Source organism: Chelmon rostratus, chromosome 4, assembly GCF_017976325.1.
Source record: "Chelmon rostratus isolate fCheRos1 chromosome 4, fCheRos1.pri, whole genome shotgun sequence".
Taxonomy (NCBI): Eukaryota; Metazoa; Chordata; class Actinopteri; order Chaetodontiformes; family Chaetodontidae; genus Chelmon; species Chelmon rostratus.
Genome location: NC_055661.1, coordinates 25,897,983 through 25,916,765, shown reverse-complemented (window position 1 = coordinate 25,916,765; position 18,783 = coordinate 25,897,983). Strand labels below are relative to the sequence as shown.

The 18,783-nt window shown below is 42.4% G+C and overlaps 2 protein-coding genes across 2 annotated transcripts in view; one reads left to right on the top strand and one right to left on the bottom strand.

Annotated features, from left to right (window-relative positions):
• Nucleotides 1-970: 970 nt before the first annotated feature.
• On the top strand, nt 971-4,683 carry LOC121605701 (retinoschisin-like). The gene is made up of 6 exons (XM_041935738.1): nt 971-1,058; nt 1,509-1,534; nt 1,613-1,829; nt 2,647-2,788; nt 2,876-3,071; nt 3,991-4,683. Exons 1-6 carry the CDS (start codon nt 1,004-1,006, stop codon nt 4,141-4,143), a joined length of 789 nt encoding a protein of 262 aa, XP_041791672.1. The 5' UTR covers nt 971-1,003; the 3' UTR covers nt 4,144-4,683.
• A 2,649-nt stretch (nt 4,684-7,332) lies between these two features.
• LOC121605520 (cyclin-dependent kinase-like 5) overlaps nt 7,333-18,783 on the bottom strand; it is a 32,244-nt gene continuing 20,793 nt past the window's right edge. Inside the window, exons 7-18 of the mRNA XM_041935448.1 lie at nt 18,517-18,607; nt 18,211-18,400; nt 16,164-16,244; nt 15,104-15,309; nt 13,357-14,316; nt 12,747-12,846; nt 12,207-12,312; nt 10,682-10,805; nt 10,351-10,456; nt 7,912-7,975; nt 7,808-7,857; nt 7,333-7,718 (exon numbers count right to left, since the gene is read on the bottom strand). Of these exons, the coding sequence (XP_041791382.1) occupies nt 7,362-7,718; nt 7,808-7,857; nt 7,912-7,975; nt 10,351-10,456; nt 10,682-10,805; nt 12,207-12,312; nt 12,747-12,846; nt 13,357-14,316; nt 15,104-15,309; nt 16,164-16,244; nt 18,211-18,400; nt 18,517-18,607 (2,435 nt within the window). The 3' untranslated portion in view covers nt 7,333-7,361. The remainder of the gene's footprint in view (nt 7,719-7,807; nt 7,858-7,911; nt 7,976-10,350; nt 10,457-10,681; nt 10,806-12,206; nt 12,313-12,746; nt 12,847-13,356; nt 14,317-15,103; nt 15,310-16,163; nt 16,245-18,210; nt 18,401-18,516; nt 18,608-18,783) is intronic.

Sequence of the window (18,783 nt, the reverse complement as noted above, 5' to 3'; positions counted from 1 at the left end):
GCCCATTGAAGCATCGCCATTAGAGGCAGAATTTAGTGTTTAAACAGAGGCAGAATAACCAGGAGAGGGAGGAAGGACATGTTGTGATATGTTCAGGTGTGTGAGTAACAAAGCAACAAGAAAAGCAGTAATTCTTGTGCTGTTTTGTCATGCAGAGAGCATGTAGAGGCCCTGCACCCTCATGAGCTCAGCATCCTGCCCCCATCAGGTGACACCAGGGCTTTAGGGTGGACAGCTGCTTACTTGCTGACTCTGACTTATTCCCTCCTTCACTCACTTCCCCTTGCAGTCATGCAATAGTTGATATCATAGTAAACTCAGGATCAGGTGTTTAGGGTGCCAAAATACTGAGTCATTGAGGGCCACTTTATTGTTGTTGGTTACATGGTTAGCTCCATATTTTGTGTAGGCTACATGTGTAAACCTGGTCTCAATCTTGTCATCAATCCCTTATCAAGACCCAAGTAAGAGCATTTCCCAAAAAGTCAAAGCAGTCTTTTTAGATTCAAGGAGCCACCTGTTGCAGTGGTGGACACTGTTTTTTTTTTTTTAAGTTTCTCTCCTTTTTGGGATATTTTGCCTTTTTTATCAGATGAAGACAGCTTTGGTGCAGACAGGAAACATGTGAGAACAAAATTACTAGGATTACTCCTTTGCATAATGCTTTAAAATCTTAAAATATCAACACGGAAACAGCTGCGATTGCTGTGAATTGAGTCGTAGACCGTGTCCACGTATTCAAACATACGAGCAGGTTGTGCTGTTGACAGGTGATGGCACTGTCATCCTGAAGGACACCGCGGCCATAAAGAACGATGCTCATGATTTATGAAGTGCTGGTATTCACCACAGATGCAGCACAATGAGCCAGCCCAAGGGAGGTGTCTAAGGGCCAATGAAGAGTATTAGATAAGGCCATCGCAGGCCTGTGGATTACAGTAATCCTATCCACCAGTGTTGGGTATCACACACACTTTGCATTCCAGCACAGCTGAAGAGGAAGATGGAGGTCACCGCTCGATGTGCTGCTGTGCTGTTCCTCCTGCTTCTATCTCAGGGTAAGTCACTGTGCACCTGCACGGGGGATATTATTGCATCATAATGCACTCTGTCTGCCCTGAAAATCAGGAATATACTCACTGCTCTGCCGTGTTTATTGTCTTCTTATAACCATGTTAGTCAAAGTGCTGTGCAGAAGTTCAGCTGCAGAAAAATTTGGAACCGCTTCATTATGAAGAGGTGTGTTGATAGCAGCCAGTCAGCAGCTTGTTGTTTGTGATGTGTGTGAAAAGTCTCTTTTCAGTTCTTCTGGCTACATACACACAAATCATGCAGGATAATGAGAGACATTGGTCAGTTGTGTCAATCACATGAAAATACCTGCAGACAATTCAGAATGTTCATTTTAGTAGATTTCCTCTAGTTTCTTATGTAAATTTAGATTTTAGCTTTCATGTTTAATTTCACCATCTGCTTCTGCATTTCATGCATCTGTTGATGGGGCACAGCCCTGGTCACTGTTCGCTCCCAGGAGGTAAGAGGCCATTAATAAACCACCTTAGAGAAGTTTGAAATGTGACTGGATTAACTCCTCCCTGTGTGCGTCCTGCAGGAGGAGGAGGCTGCCCAGGAGGGGGAGGTTGTCCCGGATGAGGAACTGCAGGAGGAGGACCAGCAGGTGATCGAGACATGGACGCGGAACATCAAAGCCTGCACCTGTGACTGTGAATCAGCAGATTCACCGACACCTAACCCCGCTGTCATCCCACCTGTCCTGCCGACCTCGCCGACGCCGCCACCTCAGGGTCACCCACTGAACTGCATGCCGGGTGAGGATTTACTTTTAGTCCTCTGTCTGTTTCGCTCACAGGGATGTTTGAGTAGCAGGTCAGCGTGTTTAAAAAGTGATAAATGAGGTGCACATTATGAGAAGGACAATGACACGGAAGGGAACGTCACACATGTGAAGATTAATGATGGGCTGCTCTGCATCCTGTGGACTGCTTAGACGTCTTGTGGACATAGAGAGCTCCAGCTGGTGTGATGGATCACACAGCTGATGGAGGCTGGCTGTATCCTTACATGCACTCCACCTAATCTTGGCTCAGGCTCTCCATCTCTGCCGTGGTGCACAATCACCTTCTTCTGTGATCTTGAAGTTTTTCAACAAGGTTCTTGCTTTAAGTTAAAAGGTCTCGGATGTGTTACAGAGATGGCGACAGTTTGGGTGGAAGAAATGGACAACTGTGAGGCCTGGAAGGGCAAATGCTGTTAGATAATCTCATTACCTGTGCAGGAATGTGATGAGCAGATTAGAGAGCCAAAAATAGGGCATGCCCTTCACCTAATAGCATGATACTGGGCAACGCGGCACACATCAGTTGATGTGCACATCATCTTCTTCCGCTTTATCACGTGAGCCTTCAGGATGCCAACCAAGTGTTACATGCACATTGCATATGTTTTCTGAGGCTTTCTGAACTGGTGATGGGAATTCTTCTTAGTGAGACAGATCATTCGGCTCAGCTCAGTAATAAGAAACACCCCTTATAGCTCCTGTATGACTCTTCTTTTAATACCACTTCTGCCTTTTAAATTCCGTCGAATTTAGCAGTTTTTTGACCTAGGATTGGTATGTGTCCACAGAGTGTCCTTACCACAGAGCCCTGGGCTTCGAATCTGGATCTGTGACATCAGACCAGATCAGCTGCTCCAATCAGGACCAGTACACCGGCTGGTACTCCTCCTGGATCCCCACCAAGGCTCGCCTTAACAACCAAGGCTTTGGGTATGTCTCAACAGCCAGGTTCTTCTTCTTGTTGTTACACTGAATGTACCGCAGTAAAAGAATACAATATATGTTCACTTTTGTCAGGTGTGCATGGCTCTCCAAGTTTAACGACCAGCATCAGTGGATCCAGATTGACCTGAAGGAGGTGGGTGTGGTGTCTGGCATCCTCACCCAGGGCCGCTGTGATGCTGATGAGTGGATCACTAAATACAGCATCCAGTACCGCACTGTGGACACCCTCAACTGGATCTACTACAAAGACCAGACAGGAAACAACAGGGTAAAGTATAAATCTGTGACTCATCACAGATTTTATTCATGTGACCTGAATTTGTAAAGATAAAACTAATGATCACCTCCTGACTGTCCCACCAACTATGATCCATAACACCACACATTAAATCACCCTGTAGCTGCACTTGTTTCTCCTCTTCAGCTCTAAGTTGCTGAATGATGTAAACTTACCTCAATACTGGAATTCAATGAGCTGTTTTCTTAGTAAAAAAAAAAAAATGTCTTTGATGTTCTCTGATCCACTTAAATCATCTGTGGGGACGTGAAAGCAGTGATTTCAGCACTTTGAACAGATTCAGTGCAACTTATCACTGTTGACCTTCATTTTTTATTAAGCTTCCTCTTGATAGCAGTATTTTAGACGTGTCTCCTTCTGTTAATCTCTCTTACTTGTTTCACGCTGACTCAGTGGTCCCAGCTTGTATGTGAAAATTAAATAAACTGAACGTTGAAGGGCCATGCGGTCACTTTTCTTAACATTTACTGCATTTTGCAGAATGATCATTCAGAAAAAGGCAAAACAGCAGAGTTTAACAGGTTTTTCTTTGGTATGGGGGGTACACCTGAAATGACTGGCCGATTAATCAAGTCAATTTATGTTCACAACTGATGAATTGTAATTTGTCCATCAGTAACACCAGACAGTCTCTGGTTCCAGTTTTTCCAGTGTGAGGATGTGCTGCTTTTCTATTTTATACCACTGCAAATTAAACATCTTTGGGTTTGGGCTCCAGATAATGAAAAGACATACTAATAATACTAGTTTGGAATCCACATGTCAGACATTATGTTTTAATATACATGAAGGATGAACCATTGGAAACCAATTTCTGCACAATTTAAGAGCAGAAATTAAGTAATGAATGAATGAAGAAGCAGTTTGACCTGCAGTTTTCTCTCTTCAGGTCTTCTATGGGAACTCTGACCGCTCCTCCACTGTACAGAACCTGCTGCGCCCACCCATCGTAGCTCGCTACATCCGTCTGCTACCGCTGGGCTGGCATACCCGCATCGCCATGAGGTTGGAGCTGCTGATGTGCATGAACAAGTGTACCTGAAGTGTACTCAGCCGGCTTTTTCCTCCTTCCCCTGCCAACCTGCCGCTTGCCAAAAGGGGGACGTCGATCTAGCACTGAAAAATCCATCATGCAACTTTGTTATGACCTTCATCTCTTTAACATGTGTCTGTCTTTCCTGACACTCAAAGAAAACTAAGTCTGGGCAGGTGGACATGTTTGGTGTCCTCTGATGCACTATTTCTCTGTTTAAAGTCTGTATAAATTCATTGTTTTAATATGTAAATACAGAATCGGACACCTTTATCAATACATACAGGGGATTCCAGTTTTAAATGCAATTTGGAGGCCTGTTACTGTCAATAAAGCTGCAGGAGCAAAATAAAGATTTTATTATTTATTCATAAATTTTCTTTGAATCGAGTCAAACACTACAATAAAAAAAGATTCTACAGGTTAAGAGTCAAATCAAATGAGTTTGTTTTATTTGAGATTTACTATTACATATGTAAACATGAATAATCTAAAATTGTTAAGCATTCATTTGTGGGTTTATGTTCTCATGTAAATGCTCTGTTGAAAAAAAAAGCAGATAAACACTGACTATGCTACCAATTTGTGTCTGTAATAAAAGCACAAATGTAATACTTGATTTCATTTAAACAGTTGATAAACATCTTCTGTTATAAATATTACCAAACAAGTAGTCACACATCAGTATTAATATAATACATGGTGCTCCTTCAGCAAAACAATAATCCAAGGAGAGAGATGTATTGTGTCAAATACAGAGTGTGCACAGTCCTTACAGATGCACAATACACAATACGATACGGTCATGTTTGGACTCAGTGTGTTACTGTGGGAGCCTCGGGCCCCGTGCTTCAGTCTTCACGCACTGTGCACATGATGAACATGAAGTGAGGAAGAGCAATATTGCTGAGCCACACAGTCTCTTCAAAGTGCAACATTAAAAAGCTCAGGATTTATTTCTGCCAAGCTACTTTCATGGCACTTTATCCCAAACAGAAAATAAGGTTACAGTACAGAGCTTATGCCCCCACTGTGGTTCCATATTAAGATTTCTCAGAAGCTTGACTCAAGTGGCTCAGTACGTGCAATCAGTTAAAATACAATAGTACAGTGATTCCCAACCAGGGGTACATTAGCCCAGCAGGTGCTTCTGCAGGTGCAATGGGTTAAATGGAAAGACTGTATAGTTAGCTGAACTAATTTGATTATAAAAAATGAATAAATAAAATTCTGCCTTCATTGAAAATAGTATTGATTAAGATTTAATACCTGAATATTAGTTACATGTTGTAATTCAGAGTGTGTGAAAAGTTAGCAAGCAAGCAGAAAGTTAGTTAATAGTTTAAAGAGTTAGCTAACATAAAATAATGGACATACATACAGCAAAAATGCTAAAGGAAATGGATAAGTTAAAATTGCTAAAATAACTAAGTATTGGGGACATGACTGAAATAGTTAAATGTAATAGATAAATAGTTGCTGAAATAGTTTTCTAAATATAATGGACAAGTGGCTGAATTTGATTCCTGAAACACGCAATTGAAAAGTTAGCTAGCATATAAATAATGGTGAAAAGGCTAAAAGAAGTGGATAAACAGTTGAAATAATTAGCTACAGTACTAGATATATTGTTTCAGTCAGTCTCAGAACATACTCTTATATATAATCAACAGTGTTAAATCATATCTAATTTATGAAAAATTAAAATGACAAAAATTTGGAACATGATGGTTGAGTATCTGACAGGACTGTGAGGATACATCAGGCATTAAAGGTTGGGAATCACTGCACTTGTACACCCAGAATGGCTTTTGTGTTCCTCTAGCTGCTGTAAAAATTACTTTCTAATAAGACGAGGGGGGAAAAAATTGCAATTAATGTTAATTTAAATCAAATTTTTACAGCAGTTAAACTTTGTATAATATTTTGGATGTACTGTATTTGTACATTTCTTTAACTGATTAGACAAGTAGCACCACTTGGAAGTTGCTTTTGTGAAATCTTTAAGTAAGAAATGAGCACAAACAGACTTCCTTGAATCCTGGTAGTGAGGGAAGTTAACAGAGAGAATTGCATCCTTCAGCATCAACTTCAGAAGTCCTGGATCCTTGACGTTTGCAGCAGGGCAAAGTATCAAGGTTTTATTACTGTGTAATTCATCCATAGTGGTGCTTCATAATGCTTTTACATAAATAAATGTTTCAGTAAATAATTTTAGATCACATTACTACCAAAAGGATCGTCAGTATAGTCTGTATAAGAAGCAGTTATTGTGTGTCGTATGTGTGCATTGTAAAATGACTGAGGTGTGACCATAGTTTTAAGTGTATAACATTTGTTAATAATACATATGAAAATGATGATTTACACATATTGTGCATGAAAAGTCAGTGCCTATATGTTGGTTAGTGCATGTCATCTCAGTCAGAAAACAGCAGATGCAGTGCTTCATTATCTCCTACAGAGGGCGATGTAGGTTAGGATTTCTGTCTGTTTATGGCACCATAGTGTCTAAAATGGCTGCATTACAAAAAGACATAAAAACCTAAATATCCTAAAAAAGAACAAAGAGATTTAAGCTTTATAGATTGTCTGTGCCAACTCAGAAAAATTGCACTACAGCCATATTTTCAAGAACAAGACTGCTTTGACTTGCAGTTGCACGTTTGAGCGCCTGTAACCAGAATGACAGAGCACATCCAAAGGCAAGACAACTTGGACGAAGAGTTACAATCCTGGGTGAGATGAACACAATGCAAAGTTACTGACATTACCAATCTCTATTGTAACAACTGATCAAACTCGGTTTAGAATGCCTTAGATAGTCTTAAGGAAATACTACGCAGTAAAATGTACTATATTTCTATATTGAATAGAAACAAAAATACTTACACTTAAAATCTACACTTCATCTATCCATTTATATATATATTCAATTTGTAATATATTTACTTTATAATACAAATTATAATCAGAATTACAGAAGTAATAATATAAAGTCTATCAAACATGGAAGCTTTAAAAAAAATGAAGACATAAAAAGGCTTTTGGCCTATTTGCAAGCAGTGTTTAAAACTGAAGGTTTGGTATCTGTGTTTTCGTGTGTGTGTGTGTGTGTGTGTGTGTGTGTATATTCAGCAGGTGTACTGTTACGCAAAGGACGTGTGGGAGCAACAGAGGGGAAACGGGGGAGTCTGAAGTGGATCTGAGCTGCAGGGTGACAGAGATCACAGAGCCGTCTCTTTCAGGTCGTTGAGGTTTGGCATACGAGACCTGGAGGGGCGTCCGAAGTGCCCGTTCTGGCCTCCCTTGATGCTCATTTGCTCCGGATAGGGGTTTCCCTCGGGCCGGCCCAGGGCCGTCGAGTGCCAGCCGGACTCCAGCTGTCCGGGCAGCGGGTAGGCTGTCTGTCGGCTCTTCAGCTGGGGCGTGCTGACCCCTGAGTGACCCCGGCTTTCTGTGAATCCACCTTGGGCAGAGGCTGGATTAGGCAGCGGCTGGTAGCGCATGTCAGACGGTGCGGTCTGGTTGGAGGACGAGGACGAAAGGTGGAGGAGTTTGCGCAGAGACTTCAGTGGCTGACTCTGAGAGGGACATGACATATTAGAGACGACCAACATGGTTCAGTCAAACATTTAAAACCACATGCAACAAAAAAGTAGTTAAATCTTACCGGAGAGTGTGAATCAGACAGTTTCTCAGGTGGCCAGTCTTTGTCCCGGTCTCGGTCTCGATCTTGGTCCCGGTCTCTGCTCTTGTCACGGGTCCTGTGACGGCTGCTCTGGTGACTGGAGGACCTGGAGGACTTCTGGATGACTGTGTCCACCCCTTCACTAGGAACCTTTCACACATCAGGTATAAATATCACTTAACCTGTCCAAGCTAATAGTTTCAAACTTTATGACATAAACTTTATAACCAAGGTAGGTCCACACGACGTAAAGGAGAATAAGAAACACACTGCATGGGCTATTTGAGGTGAAATAAACAACGTTTCCACCACATGCTTTCATTACTATTCCGAGAAACAAGGTTTTAGACAAAGTCCTATGAAACCCTGAAGCGTGTTTCATTTTATCCTTTACATGTGTGAATCTACCACAGACACAAGTTTGAGGTTTTGGTGAGAGGTCGTCGTACAGTGAAATTATAAAAATTAAAAATCATGACATGCATCTGGTGCCAGAAACCCAAAGCATTCACTGACCTGAGGAAGAGAAGAGACAACTCCTCTTGTTCATGGCTGATCAAATGTTTCGGGTGATTTTAGACATTTATACAACCCTGATTCCAAAGAAGTTTGGACGCTGTGTAAAACTAGAACAGAATACAGCCATTTACAAATGAACTGGGTTTACTTTCAACATATATTCATCTCATTTATCCAATCATGTGATCACAAAGTGTTGAACCTCGCTCCATCCTCGCTGTGAACCACTGAGCCTTTCAATCATGATACTATCACCTGTTACCAATCAACCTGTTTACCTGTGGAATGTTCCAAACAGGTATTTTGGAGCGTTCCACATCTTTCCCAGTCTTTTGTTGCTCCTGTCACAACTTGTTTGAAACGTGTTGCTGCATCAGATTCAGAATAAGCAGATATTTACAAAAATCAATGAAGCTGATGAGGTCAAACATTAAATCTATTGTCTTTGTACTGTTTTCAATAAAGTATATGTTAAAACTGATTAGCAAATGATCACATTCTGCTTTAATTCACGTTTTACACAGCTTCCAAATTGTTTTGGAACCATGATTATACGATCCATGATATATCTAAAGTCTTAGTATTTTCAAATCATCTACTCTTTATGCAGCAGACACTATTTTCCACTAAGTCTGAGTCTGACTGACTGATTCCTCCTGGCCAGATTGCGTTTATTTGTGCTCTGTCATCAGCTGTAACCCCGTCAGCATCTGAGCAGACTGTCACATATAAATAGAAATGTGAGGGGAAGATAGTCTCAAACACCTGTGTCATGCTGAACCATCACTGCCAGTGAGACGGCAGTCAGTTTCACATGTCAAAATAATGTTGTTTTTATATGTAGCGACTCTTTTGGTTCCTAATCTGAGCTCTTTAATCAAGTCATGGGTTCAGATACACTTTGAGGGGCAGAGAAGTTGATCAAATGCGATGTTGGAAAGCAGTAGAGCTTCGCATGAGTGTAACCAGGCACACAAAAATCTCATGTGCTTAACCAAAGCCTGAGCGCTCTCGTTCATCCTCAGCTCATAACCAGAGACATGCTGTTAAGGCTGTGCCTGAAATCAAATGGACCCAACACAAAGACATAGAGCTGGATCCATTCGTTTAACTGGACAAAGACTTGTGAACAGCCCGGAGTTTCATCAAATTGAAAATTGTAAGAGTACGATGAATTTTAATCAATTTAAAGGATCAGAGTGTAGGATTTGTGAAATCTAGTGGTGAGGTTCCAGATTAAAAAACCCCTCAGTGTTTGGTTTGTCTGTTCTAGTAGACACATGGCGGTGCAACATGGTGGACTCTGTGGAAGAATAAAGCCTTAAACCACTAATGAAAACATAACTATGAGTATTATATTCCATCTCTGCCACCAGAGCTCCTGAATCCTACACACTGAACCTTTAATGATAAAATATCAATAATCTGAGCATTCAAATCAGGCATCATTTTCAGTTCTGATTGAGTCGTACTGACGCTGTACCCACTTGTTCATGTTAACAACTCATATAACGTGAATTAATTTCATCTAATGATCAAAGGAAACCACTGACAACAAGCTTAAAATGAATGACGTCGTCTTGATTATTGTTGTTAATGCATGCAGTGTCAGATGGGTGGCATGGAGTTTGGAGGTAGTGTAAAACAGCATGTACCATGGAAGAGGACACTACAGGGAGGACTCTCACAGAGGAACTATGCTTTAAGCTATTCTTTGGGCTAAACAGAGGGAAAAGACATTTCTTGATGACAGGAGGTCTTCCGTCAGGGACTTGCATCTGTAATATAGAGGCACATGACTGGTGGCACAGGGAAACATGATGCACGTGACAACAAGAAGAAATGATCTTACATCTCTGTTAAAGGTGCTAATAAGACCAAAGCATTAAACATTTGAAAAGCAGAGGAGATATAGTATGTAGGCAGACATCCAACAACATGTAATGCATGAAATAGTGCATCCAGACGTGGCTCACATCCTTAGAAGTACTTGACATGCAAGTTACCATTTGAGATTTTTTCTTTTTCTTCTTTATTGCTCTGAAGAAACCCTGCTTCTCCTTTTCTTTGGATGGCTCAGAGGGGTTCAACACAACAGTATCAGGGCCAGTCCTGAAAATAAAACAAAGAGTACTGAGCGTGACGTCCCACCTAAGAGTGTGGCCATTTCTGTTAAATCAACCATGTTCTGTGACCAGTGTGAACTTTAATCCACCAGAAAATTGTTTCACAGAGCAATGTGCATTGAACAAATTTGTGAAGTTGTCAAGGTAACCTAAGTTATAGACGATGTTCTAACATAAACTGTGCTCTGTCGATGTTAGAAGAGATAATTACCAGGGATCAAACGCTGGCTGCCGTTTGGAGTGGTTCGTCAAACCTGTGCCGTCCCCGGACAGACCCGAGCCCCGGCTCTGACCCCTGCTGTCATGGAAGGAGTTGTCTGGCCGGGGAGAGGGGACTGTTCAACAGACACAACAAATACCTTCATTCAGCTTCTGATGCACAGACAAAAATAAAAAGCCATTTCAAAGCAAACTGCACATTTTTACATGAGTAAAAATGACAGCAACAGTGCAGAGGCCTGTGGTGGTTTTAGAGCTAAGAACTGAAATTATAGATCAACAACACAACAGAACATCGACTTCATTTCCTTAAAGCCCCAAAATTTGTGATAGTATTGTAAAGGATCATGTGGAAGAGAGCTTGTGTACTCCACTACCCACAAGCATCTTAGACACTGGCATGAATGGACTAAAAGGAATAGATGCAATCAATTTTCACCTGGATTGTCATCAGAATAATTGAAAATAATGGTAATAAGAAATGGTTACATCACTTGCATACATGTTGGCCAATAAGTAATGAGAAATGTCATTATAAAAAAAGAAAAAAAGATTAAAAAAAGATTTGTTTGAGGTAATTTAACGTCTCTGTTACATAGTTTGTCTAGTAGAGACAAGCTGATTGCAGTATTTTTCAACTGTAAGATGCATTTCTCACACAGTATCTGCGTCTCAATTCACTGATGACTGATGACTGAAATTTGATGGATCATTATCAAAAATGTTTATATTACAAAACAAACTAGCGGTAAAGCTCTAGAGGTGGTAGAGTCTGTATGTCGGTTGGTCAGTCCACCAATCCAGACTGAAATATCTCCACAACTATTGGATGGATTCCAGCTAATCTGGCACAGACATTGATACGGTCCACCTCATAAACTGTATTGCCTTTGGTGATCTCTTAGCTTTTCATCTAGCGTCATCATCAAGTCAAACACAGTTTCTCTAATACAATCAAATACCTGCACAACTAAAGACATCCCCATCAGCCTCAGCTGTACGTAATGTTAGCATGCTAACATGCTAAACTACAATGGTGAACAATACCTGTTAAATATCAGCATGTTAATATTGTCATTGCGAGCATGACAAAGGATGTTAGCATTTAGCTCAAGCACGACTGTGCTTAAGTAGAGCCTCACAGAGCCACTAGCACGGCTGTAGACTCTTGTTTAGTCTTGTTTATTAAACCAAAAATCGATAGTTCCTTGTAAAAAATGTTTGTTTGGAGTTCATCTGACATCTTTAAGCCTTTTTTTTAACAGATTTTGAAGCGCTCGAACATAAATACTGATAACAGGCTCAAAAATCTAGTATGGAACAGATATACAGTATTTAAAGGTGCTGTAATCACATAAAAAGTCTAACCATATACGATTTATAAGAAATGATTTTGTCAACTGCAGTAAACTGCAGTCAAGTGTCTGGTGCTGAAAACTGAACTGACATTCTTGATCTCCACAGTGCAGTGAAAGAAAGAAAGACGGAGCCAAAGATATCAGTGTGACTAAACCAACCTCTATAGAAGCTGCCCACCCTCCGAGGCATGGATTCACTGTAGATGTTACGGTTCTCTTTGGAAGAGCCCCCATCTTCTGTTTGCTGGTCATGATATAAGCCAACCTGAGTCACAACAGAAGACCTAGTCACATAAAAACCAAGGGCCAACTGCTTTGCATACGTCTCTATCTCAGCTGATATTTTTATTTACCTGAAAGAACAGAAAAAGGAGGAGGCGTGTTGATTTACAAGTGGTCATTACAATAAAACATCTGTCGAAGCTATAAATGTATTCCAGAATGAAACTGAAATGTGCTCAGATGACAAGCTTCACTGAGCTATCAGAAGTAGTCGCATTAAAGGGAAGCAAAGCACACAGAGAAAATGAAGAGGCATCTGATGCACAGAGACAGAGAAAGAGGGAGAGAGAGTGAGAGAGAGAGGGAGAGAGGAGAGAGAGAGAGAGAGCAGTTCATGACAGCAGTATCCACCCACACCCAGTCTACCGAGAGTGCGGATGTGGGTGGGGAATGGTGGGTGCAGGCAGAATGTCGGACCTCGCTTTTTTGCCGCTGTGTGTGAAAAGATGCGGTGTTGTCCCTTGTGGAGTCCCTTATTGGGGGTCTGCTGTGGGTGACCTCAGTGGGTGCCTGTTCGCTCTGTTAATGGAGACATGATGAAGCATGACGTGAGCTCAGCGCTGCAGCAGACACATACAGATAAACACACGCACACGCTATATATACTATATGTGTATATACAGTATATATAAATATACAGGTAATATAATTTACTGTATATCCTAACAAGAAAGCCACACTCTTAAACACTTGCAGTGTTCATTAGGACAAAGCTGCACGTATGTTACCCCCTGTCATTACTACAAACCTCGGAAACTGACAAGACTAACAAGATCTGGCTAAAAACCGAAACACAGATCATGGTATTTTCAGACGCCACCAGAATAAATCCTGACCGCATTATTGTAGAAATTGAGACTGGGGCAGAGTTATCCAACAGGAGCTGGTGTAGGCATTTGATATGATTAGATCATGTAGGTTTAGGCTTTCCTTCAGGTTGGAGAGGTTTGATGTGGGCTGATGACTGACCCTGCTCATGTCTTCCTCTCTGGAGGAGCCCCCAGAGTGGCGAGGCAGCGTGCGGTGCTGCAGCTGCGGTGACAGGAGCTGGAGGCTGCTGGCCCTGGTGGGTGCGCCCTGCCCCACCGCCAGCCCCTCGTCCGTCCCGTGTGTCCTCTGGTGGTCCCTCCGTACGTACATGGAGTGGCGATGCGGGCGCTGCTGGGAGGAGAAGGGGCTGGTGTATCCCTGACCGTAAGACAGAGGGTCGTGTGGTGCGGACAGGGAGTGAGCGTGGCTCCTCTCTACGCCACTTTCCCCAGGGTCCAGGGAATCTGGTGACTTGGCATCCTCTGAGGCCTTGTGGCGGGTGGAGGAGCGCCTGTAAGACGAGTCCAGGGTGTTGCTCTCTCTGTCAGAACGCATGCTTCCTCTGCCAGCAGCGCCGGGTCCCAGTCTGTCCACCCGGCGGGCTGCTGGGCTGCTCGGGGCTGTGAGGTCGAGGCAGCTTGAGGGAAAATAACGAGATGTGGGCTCATCAGCATAAAGATGCACATCATTTAAGTTCCCCACTGACTTAGCGTCGCTAAGTGTGCCGTAGCTCTTGGACAAGTTTAGGTAGGCAAACTTGGAGGAGGAGGGCGTGGAGCTGTGGGACTCCATGTAGCTGTGTCGACTGTGTTTCTCCCCTGATTGAAGCGTGTTGGTCTTCCCCTCCACAAAAGAATGGCGGTTCTGCTGTGAGCGGAAGTTGGATTTGAGGTACTTGGCTCCGGGGCCGTCGGACACCTTGGACCCCAGGTTCATCTCAAAGTCGCCCTTGCTCTTGGCTTCGCCAGGGCTGAGCAGATGAGGCAGGTTGCTGCTGGCCAGGTCCATATTGCACGAGGTGGAGTGGTTGTAGATCTGCGGCTGGTAGTTCTTGGGATGCAGAGTGGGACTGAGGTTGATTGCTGCAGGCATGTTGCCGTTGAGAAAGCCTTCGTTGTTGGGGTGGAGGTCTTCGTGCCGGGGCAAGCTGGAGCACTCTCTGCTGCTGGAGCGGTGGCTTCCTGAGCTCTTTCCCCCATGGCTCCTGATCAGAAAGAAAGAACAATATCAAACATTCAAATGTGTGCAATAAATCGCTATCGCATGCGATAACCTAGTAATGTTATACCGCTCAGCCAAAATTTGTAGATAAGGCTATTTTGGATGTTGAAGTAATTGCAATGTATGGGAGCTCAAATTGGAGACTGTCATTAATCTATTGCAGTTTTTTAAAACAGGTGTAAAAACTTTTTATTTAAGCAAATGGAAAGAGCAGAGATGGGTGAATGTAGAGGATTTAGTATTTTAGTAACTTGTCTAATGAGTAATACTGCATCTTCTGTAATTCGTTGTATTGTAGAAGGAGCACAACCGTCTTTGCTTCTTACCACGATTTGGGGGAAGGCCAGGACCACAATGGAAACAAGATATTTCAGCTTCTAGTTGTTTGTATCCTGTGCCATGCTTCTGGTGCTATTATGCATAACACCTTGTTTGTTTTATGTTTTGTTTTATTTTGCTTCTCCGTGTTTCATGAGTGATTGAGTCTTTTTTTGTGTTTGTTTGTTTTTTTCTGAATAAAGGTGTGTTATTTGTAGGTCGCTTTATAGGAAAAAAAAAACAAACCAACAGAAAATGTCTGAATCCTCTAACAAAGGGCAACGCATTCTGCAGAAATGTCACTACACAGTGACTGTAACAGATAATGCAGATAATGGTCCTCAGGGGGCTGTTGACTGAAAACCACCGGTCACATTTGCATAAGAAGAAAAACACACTGACTTGCATCTGAGCAACAGGGAGACGTAGACGAGCTTAAACTAGCCTTAGTGCTCACTGCTGACCTGCTGGGGGTGGTGTTGTCTCCATGGTGAGGTTTTCTCTTGGAGGAGCGTACAGGTGTCGGTGTGGGTGGGCCGGGCCGGTCCACCAGCCGCAGGGTCTGGAAGGCGTGGTGGTTCAGGCTCTGCTCTGTGAGAAAGCGTTCTGTCGGGTTCAGCAATAGCAGGTTCTAAGCACAAACACACAGAGGGAGCCCGTGAGTCCTCGAGACACCTCCAACATTCAGACCTCGCACACTGAAACAGTCATGCTATTATGAGTCATCCCCATTATCATAAAAGTCAGGCTGCTGCTACATTTAATTGTGTCTTACAGTCACCAAACAAGCCAAACAATGATGTGAAAAATGATTTGTGACATTTGCTTTTTGCTTGCTCAAATAAATATGATTAATAACCTGTCTCCATAGACTCAAAATAAAACCTGTGAACTGAAGATAGTTTTTGATCTCTGAAGTTATATAACAAAAATTTACAGTGCAGCTTTTCTCACTTTCTCAGGACTACAATAGCAATAATAAGACAAGCATTCCTCTCTGAAAGCGAGGCAGCTTTGCATTAGCAATTAGCAAACATATTTTATTAAATTAACTTCCAAATGAAACTCAAGAATGCCTGATTAATGATGAGAGAGATGCCTGTCCTTGCTGAAGTCAGTCCTGACATGACATTATGTTAGCAGTGAGTCATTATCTACTGGGAAAAGCGCAAGTGCACAAGCACAGCCCACATTCTTGACATGGAGCTCCTGTTTACAGTGCAGACACAGCAATAACAGCAGTGCTGGAACCAGGATATGAGCTGAGAGATGCTGAAGCAGTGAAGAGGCATCATGCAGTCACGACGTAAACACGGTCATAATGATGCAATTATCAGATGTCAGGTTTATGAATATTGGAGGTTTTATGGTTGCAGAATATCTTTTTCTCGGGATGTGTAAGCAGGAATAAACTGAAACACGATACAAGGTCGGAATAAAAACATCTCTGCAGCGTAGCAGCTTTGTCAGACCTGTGATTCCTACCTTTAGGAGGTCCAGCAGGGCTCCACCGATGATTCCCAGGTATCTTCTCTCCAAGGTCTGGGGGTGGTTCACAGCAGGGAACTAAAACAAGACACAGTGGATAATACTACAGCCAAGAATGAAGCCACAACAAATGTCTAAGTGATAAATTACAGAATAATCACTACTTTGTAGAAAGACCAGCACTAGCCACTTGTACTTTGTGTGTAGAGTGTGGAGTAATGTGTAATCAACTAGTTTCATTGTAAATTATGATATCTACCTAAACACAGTATTAGTAAGACATAGGGGGCAGTTGTTGACCTTTGAAAGAAAAAGGAACAATTATTCTCAAAATCAGCAGGTTGAAATTGTTTCATACAAATATTTGGAGGTTAATTTTGATATGAAATTGAACTGGTCAATAAAATGTTAGTGCTGTGCTTAAGAAGGCACAATCCAGGGTGTTTTTCATCAGGAGAATAGAGTCCTTCAAGGCCAGTAGGACGGTTCTACCGGTCTGGCCAGTGCCATGCTATATGATGTTGTTTTCTGGGATAACAGAATTGTCAATGATAGGAACAAGTTCAAGTGCTGACTCCTGAAGTGGCCGCTAGTCTTTCTAGAGTCCACAGGAGGAGAGTTCAAACAGTCAGTCAGTTTGAAGGTCATCACCTGTTTGGTCTAAGTCTAAAAAGTGTGTTGAGTTACCAGCTGAGGATGCCAAGATGCTCCAAATAATTATTAATAAGATATGTGTGCATGGAATAGCTTGTGAGTATGATGATGCTGTCAACATTGTATGAATGCCCACACATCATGTCAAGGCTATGACCACTTTGTCTTTTTATATTTTACTTTCTTCTGAAGCTACCCTGCCCTACGCTGCTACTCCTGAAATTACATTTTTGAAACCACTGCTCAATGACTCACAAGACCACTGTTGCATGTGCTTTCTTCCACATTCAATCTTCCTATGTCAACCTCTCATTTTGTCAGAAATGTTCTTCAGACTATTGTGAATCTGCTGCTCTGCTGTCCAGAAGCTGTTCTTTTTACATCACACATTTCCAAGTGTTGCGGAAAGCACACCGTAGGTGGCCATCGTGATAAAACAACAATCAAACATCCTGTGTTCACTTACAAGTGTTGTGTGGTTTCTTGCTGGTCTGATGCATTTATATTTTAATAAAAACAGTTTGTGTGGTCCCCTCAAACACCATTCGCCTCTCTATGTGCTTCTCTGCTCTTATTAAGTATATATCTTATTAAATTTTACTGTGAGAGAGGAGCTTTAACATAAATGTCCATCAGTGAGGTCTGCTGGCAGTGTGACACTCTGTTCATTTAAATGAAGACAGGCGTAGAAATGTTGTGAAGAATAGAGATATTTTTTCCTTGAGCGAGTGCGAACAACAGCAGGCACTAGATGTTTATTCAAGAAGCATCTCTATGTACCTATTACTGGAACGAGCATTTTACTCTAGAAAAACAGCTTAGATATATTTCTGGGCTGGAGTTCCAACAAGAATTTAGCCTCCATCCCATCAAAATTTCTAAAGCTAATTAACTAATTTTTAAACACACCATAGTCCAAAATTGAAAAAAATGCAGTATTATCAAGCAGGGTCCTATTCATTGTCAGGCATTCACAGAGGTGCAGTTTACCAAACTAATAATTATATCCTGGACGTGGGCAGACAGGGGAAGGGAAGGACAACCCGGGTCTGTTGTACCACCAGCCTGCCACAGAAGACTTATCACAGCCTTCCTTCACAGAGCATACAGGATACATGATACACGATGAGTCATTGTGATCCAATCAGTCACGGCACAGCAAACTCAGCCAGGAGAAAAAAAAAAGAGGAAGAAAAAACAAGCAGAGAGAGCAGAGACATAGCAGGGAGAGAAAATAAATAAGGGTAGAAGAGGAGGAGGCAGAAAGAGACAGCAAAGGAGAGAGAAGATCAAGTCAAGAGTGATGGAGGAAACGGAAAGGAGCAGCAATAAGATCAACACGGAGGTGACAGGTCAGCAGTGTGATGCGCAGTGAGGTTCGGGGTATTACCCGCAGCCCGTGGAACCGGGGGTTGTTATAGAAGAGCTTCATCTGCTCTGGTGGCAGGGGTCCCAACACTTTCTGGATGGTAAAGAGCTGGTCAATCTCACTCTCTCCTGGGAACAAGGGCTGCCCGTCACTCAGCTCTCCTAAGATGCAGCCCACTGACCACATGTCCACTGCCTTCCCGTAAGGAGCCCTGGGACCGGAGATTTAAGGGATTGATGATTATGGTCATGCGTAAGAATTGCTTTTAAAGTAGATGTCAGTGTAGAGACCGAGTTCCTGGACGAGGTTCAAACATAACGGACGTACCCAAGCAGGAGCTCTGGAGAGCGGTACCATCTAGTGGCCACATACTCGGTGTAATTGGCATCGGTCCCCTCAGAGAGATTACGTGCAAAGCCTGGCAAGAGAAGACACAGGAAGCAATAGAGTATAATGAGGAGCTTTTTGATGTGCTCTACATGCTGAGGCACTTCAAAATTATTTTAGCCATCCTCTCTGGACCCTCATTATGATTCAGAGGTGCAAGTCATAAAGTAGTTGAGTTAGGGGAAAGCTGCACTCATATAGGAGGGA

Coding starts and splice junctions, on each gene's coding strand:
- LOC121605701 (XM_041935738.1), top strand. CDS start 1,004: ATGGAGGTCACCGCTCGATGTGCTGCTGTGCTGTTCCTCCTGCTTCTA. Junction 1,059..1,508: donor CCTCCTGCTTCTATCTCAGG/GTAAGTCACTGT, acceptor GATGGGGCACAG/CCCTGGTCACTGTTCGCTCC. Junction 2,789..2,875: donor CTTAACAACCAAGGCTTTGG/GTATGTCTCAAC, acceptor CACTTTTGTCAG/GTGTGCATGGCTCTCCAAGT.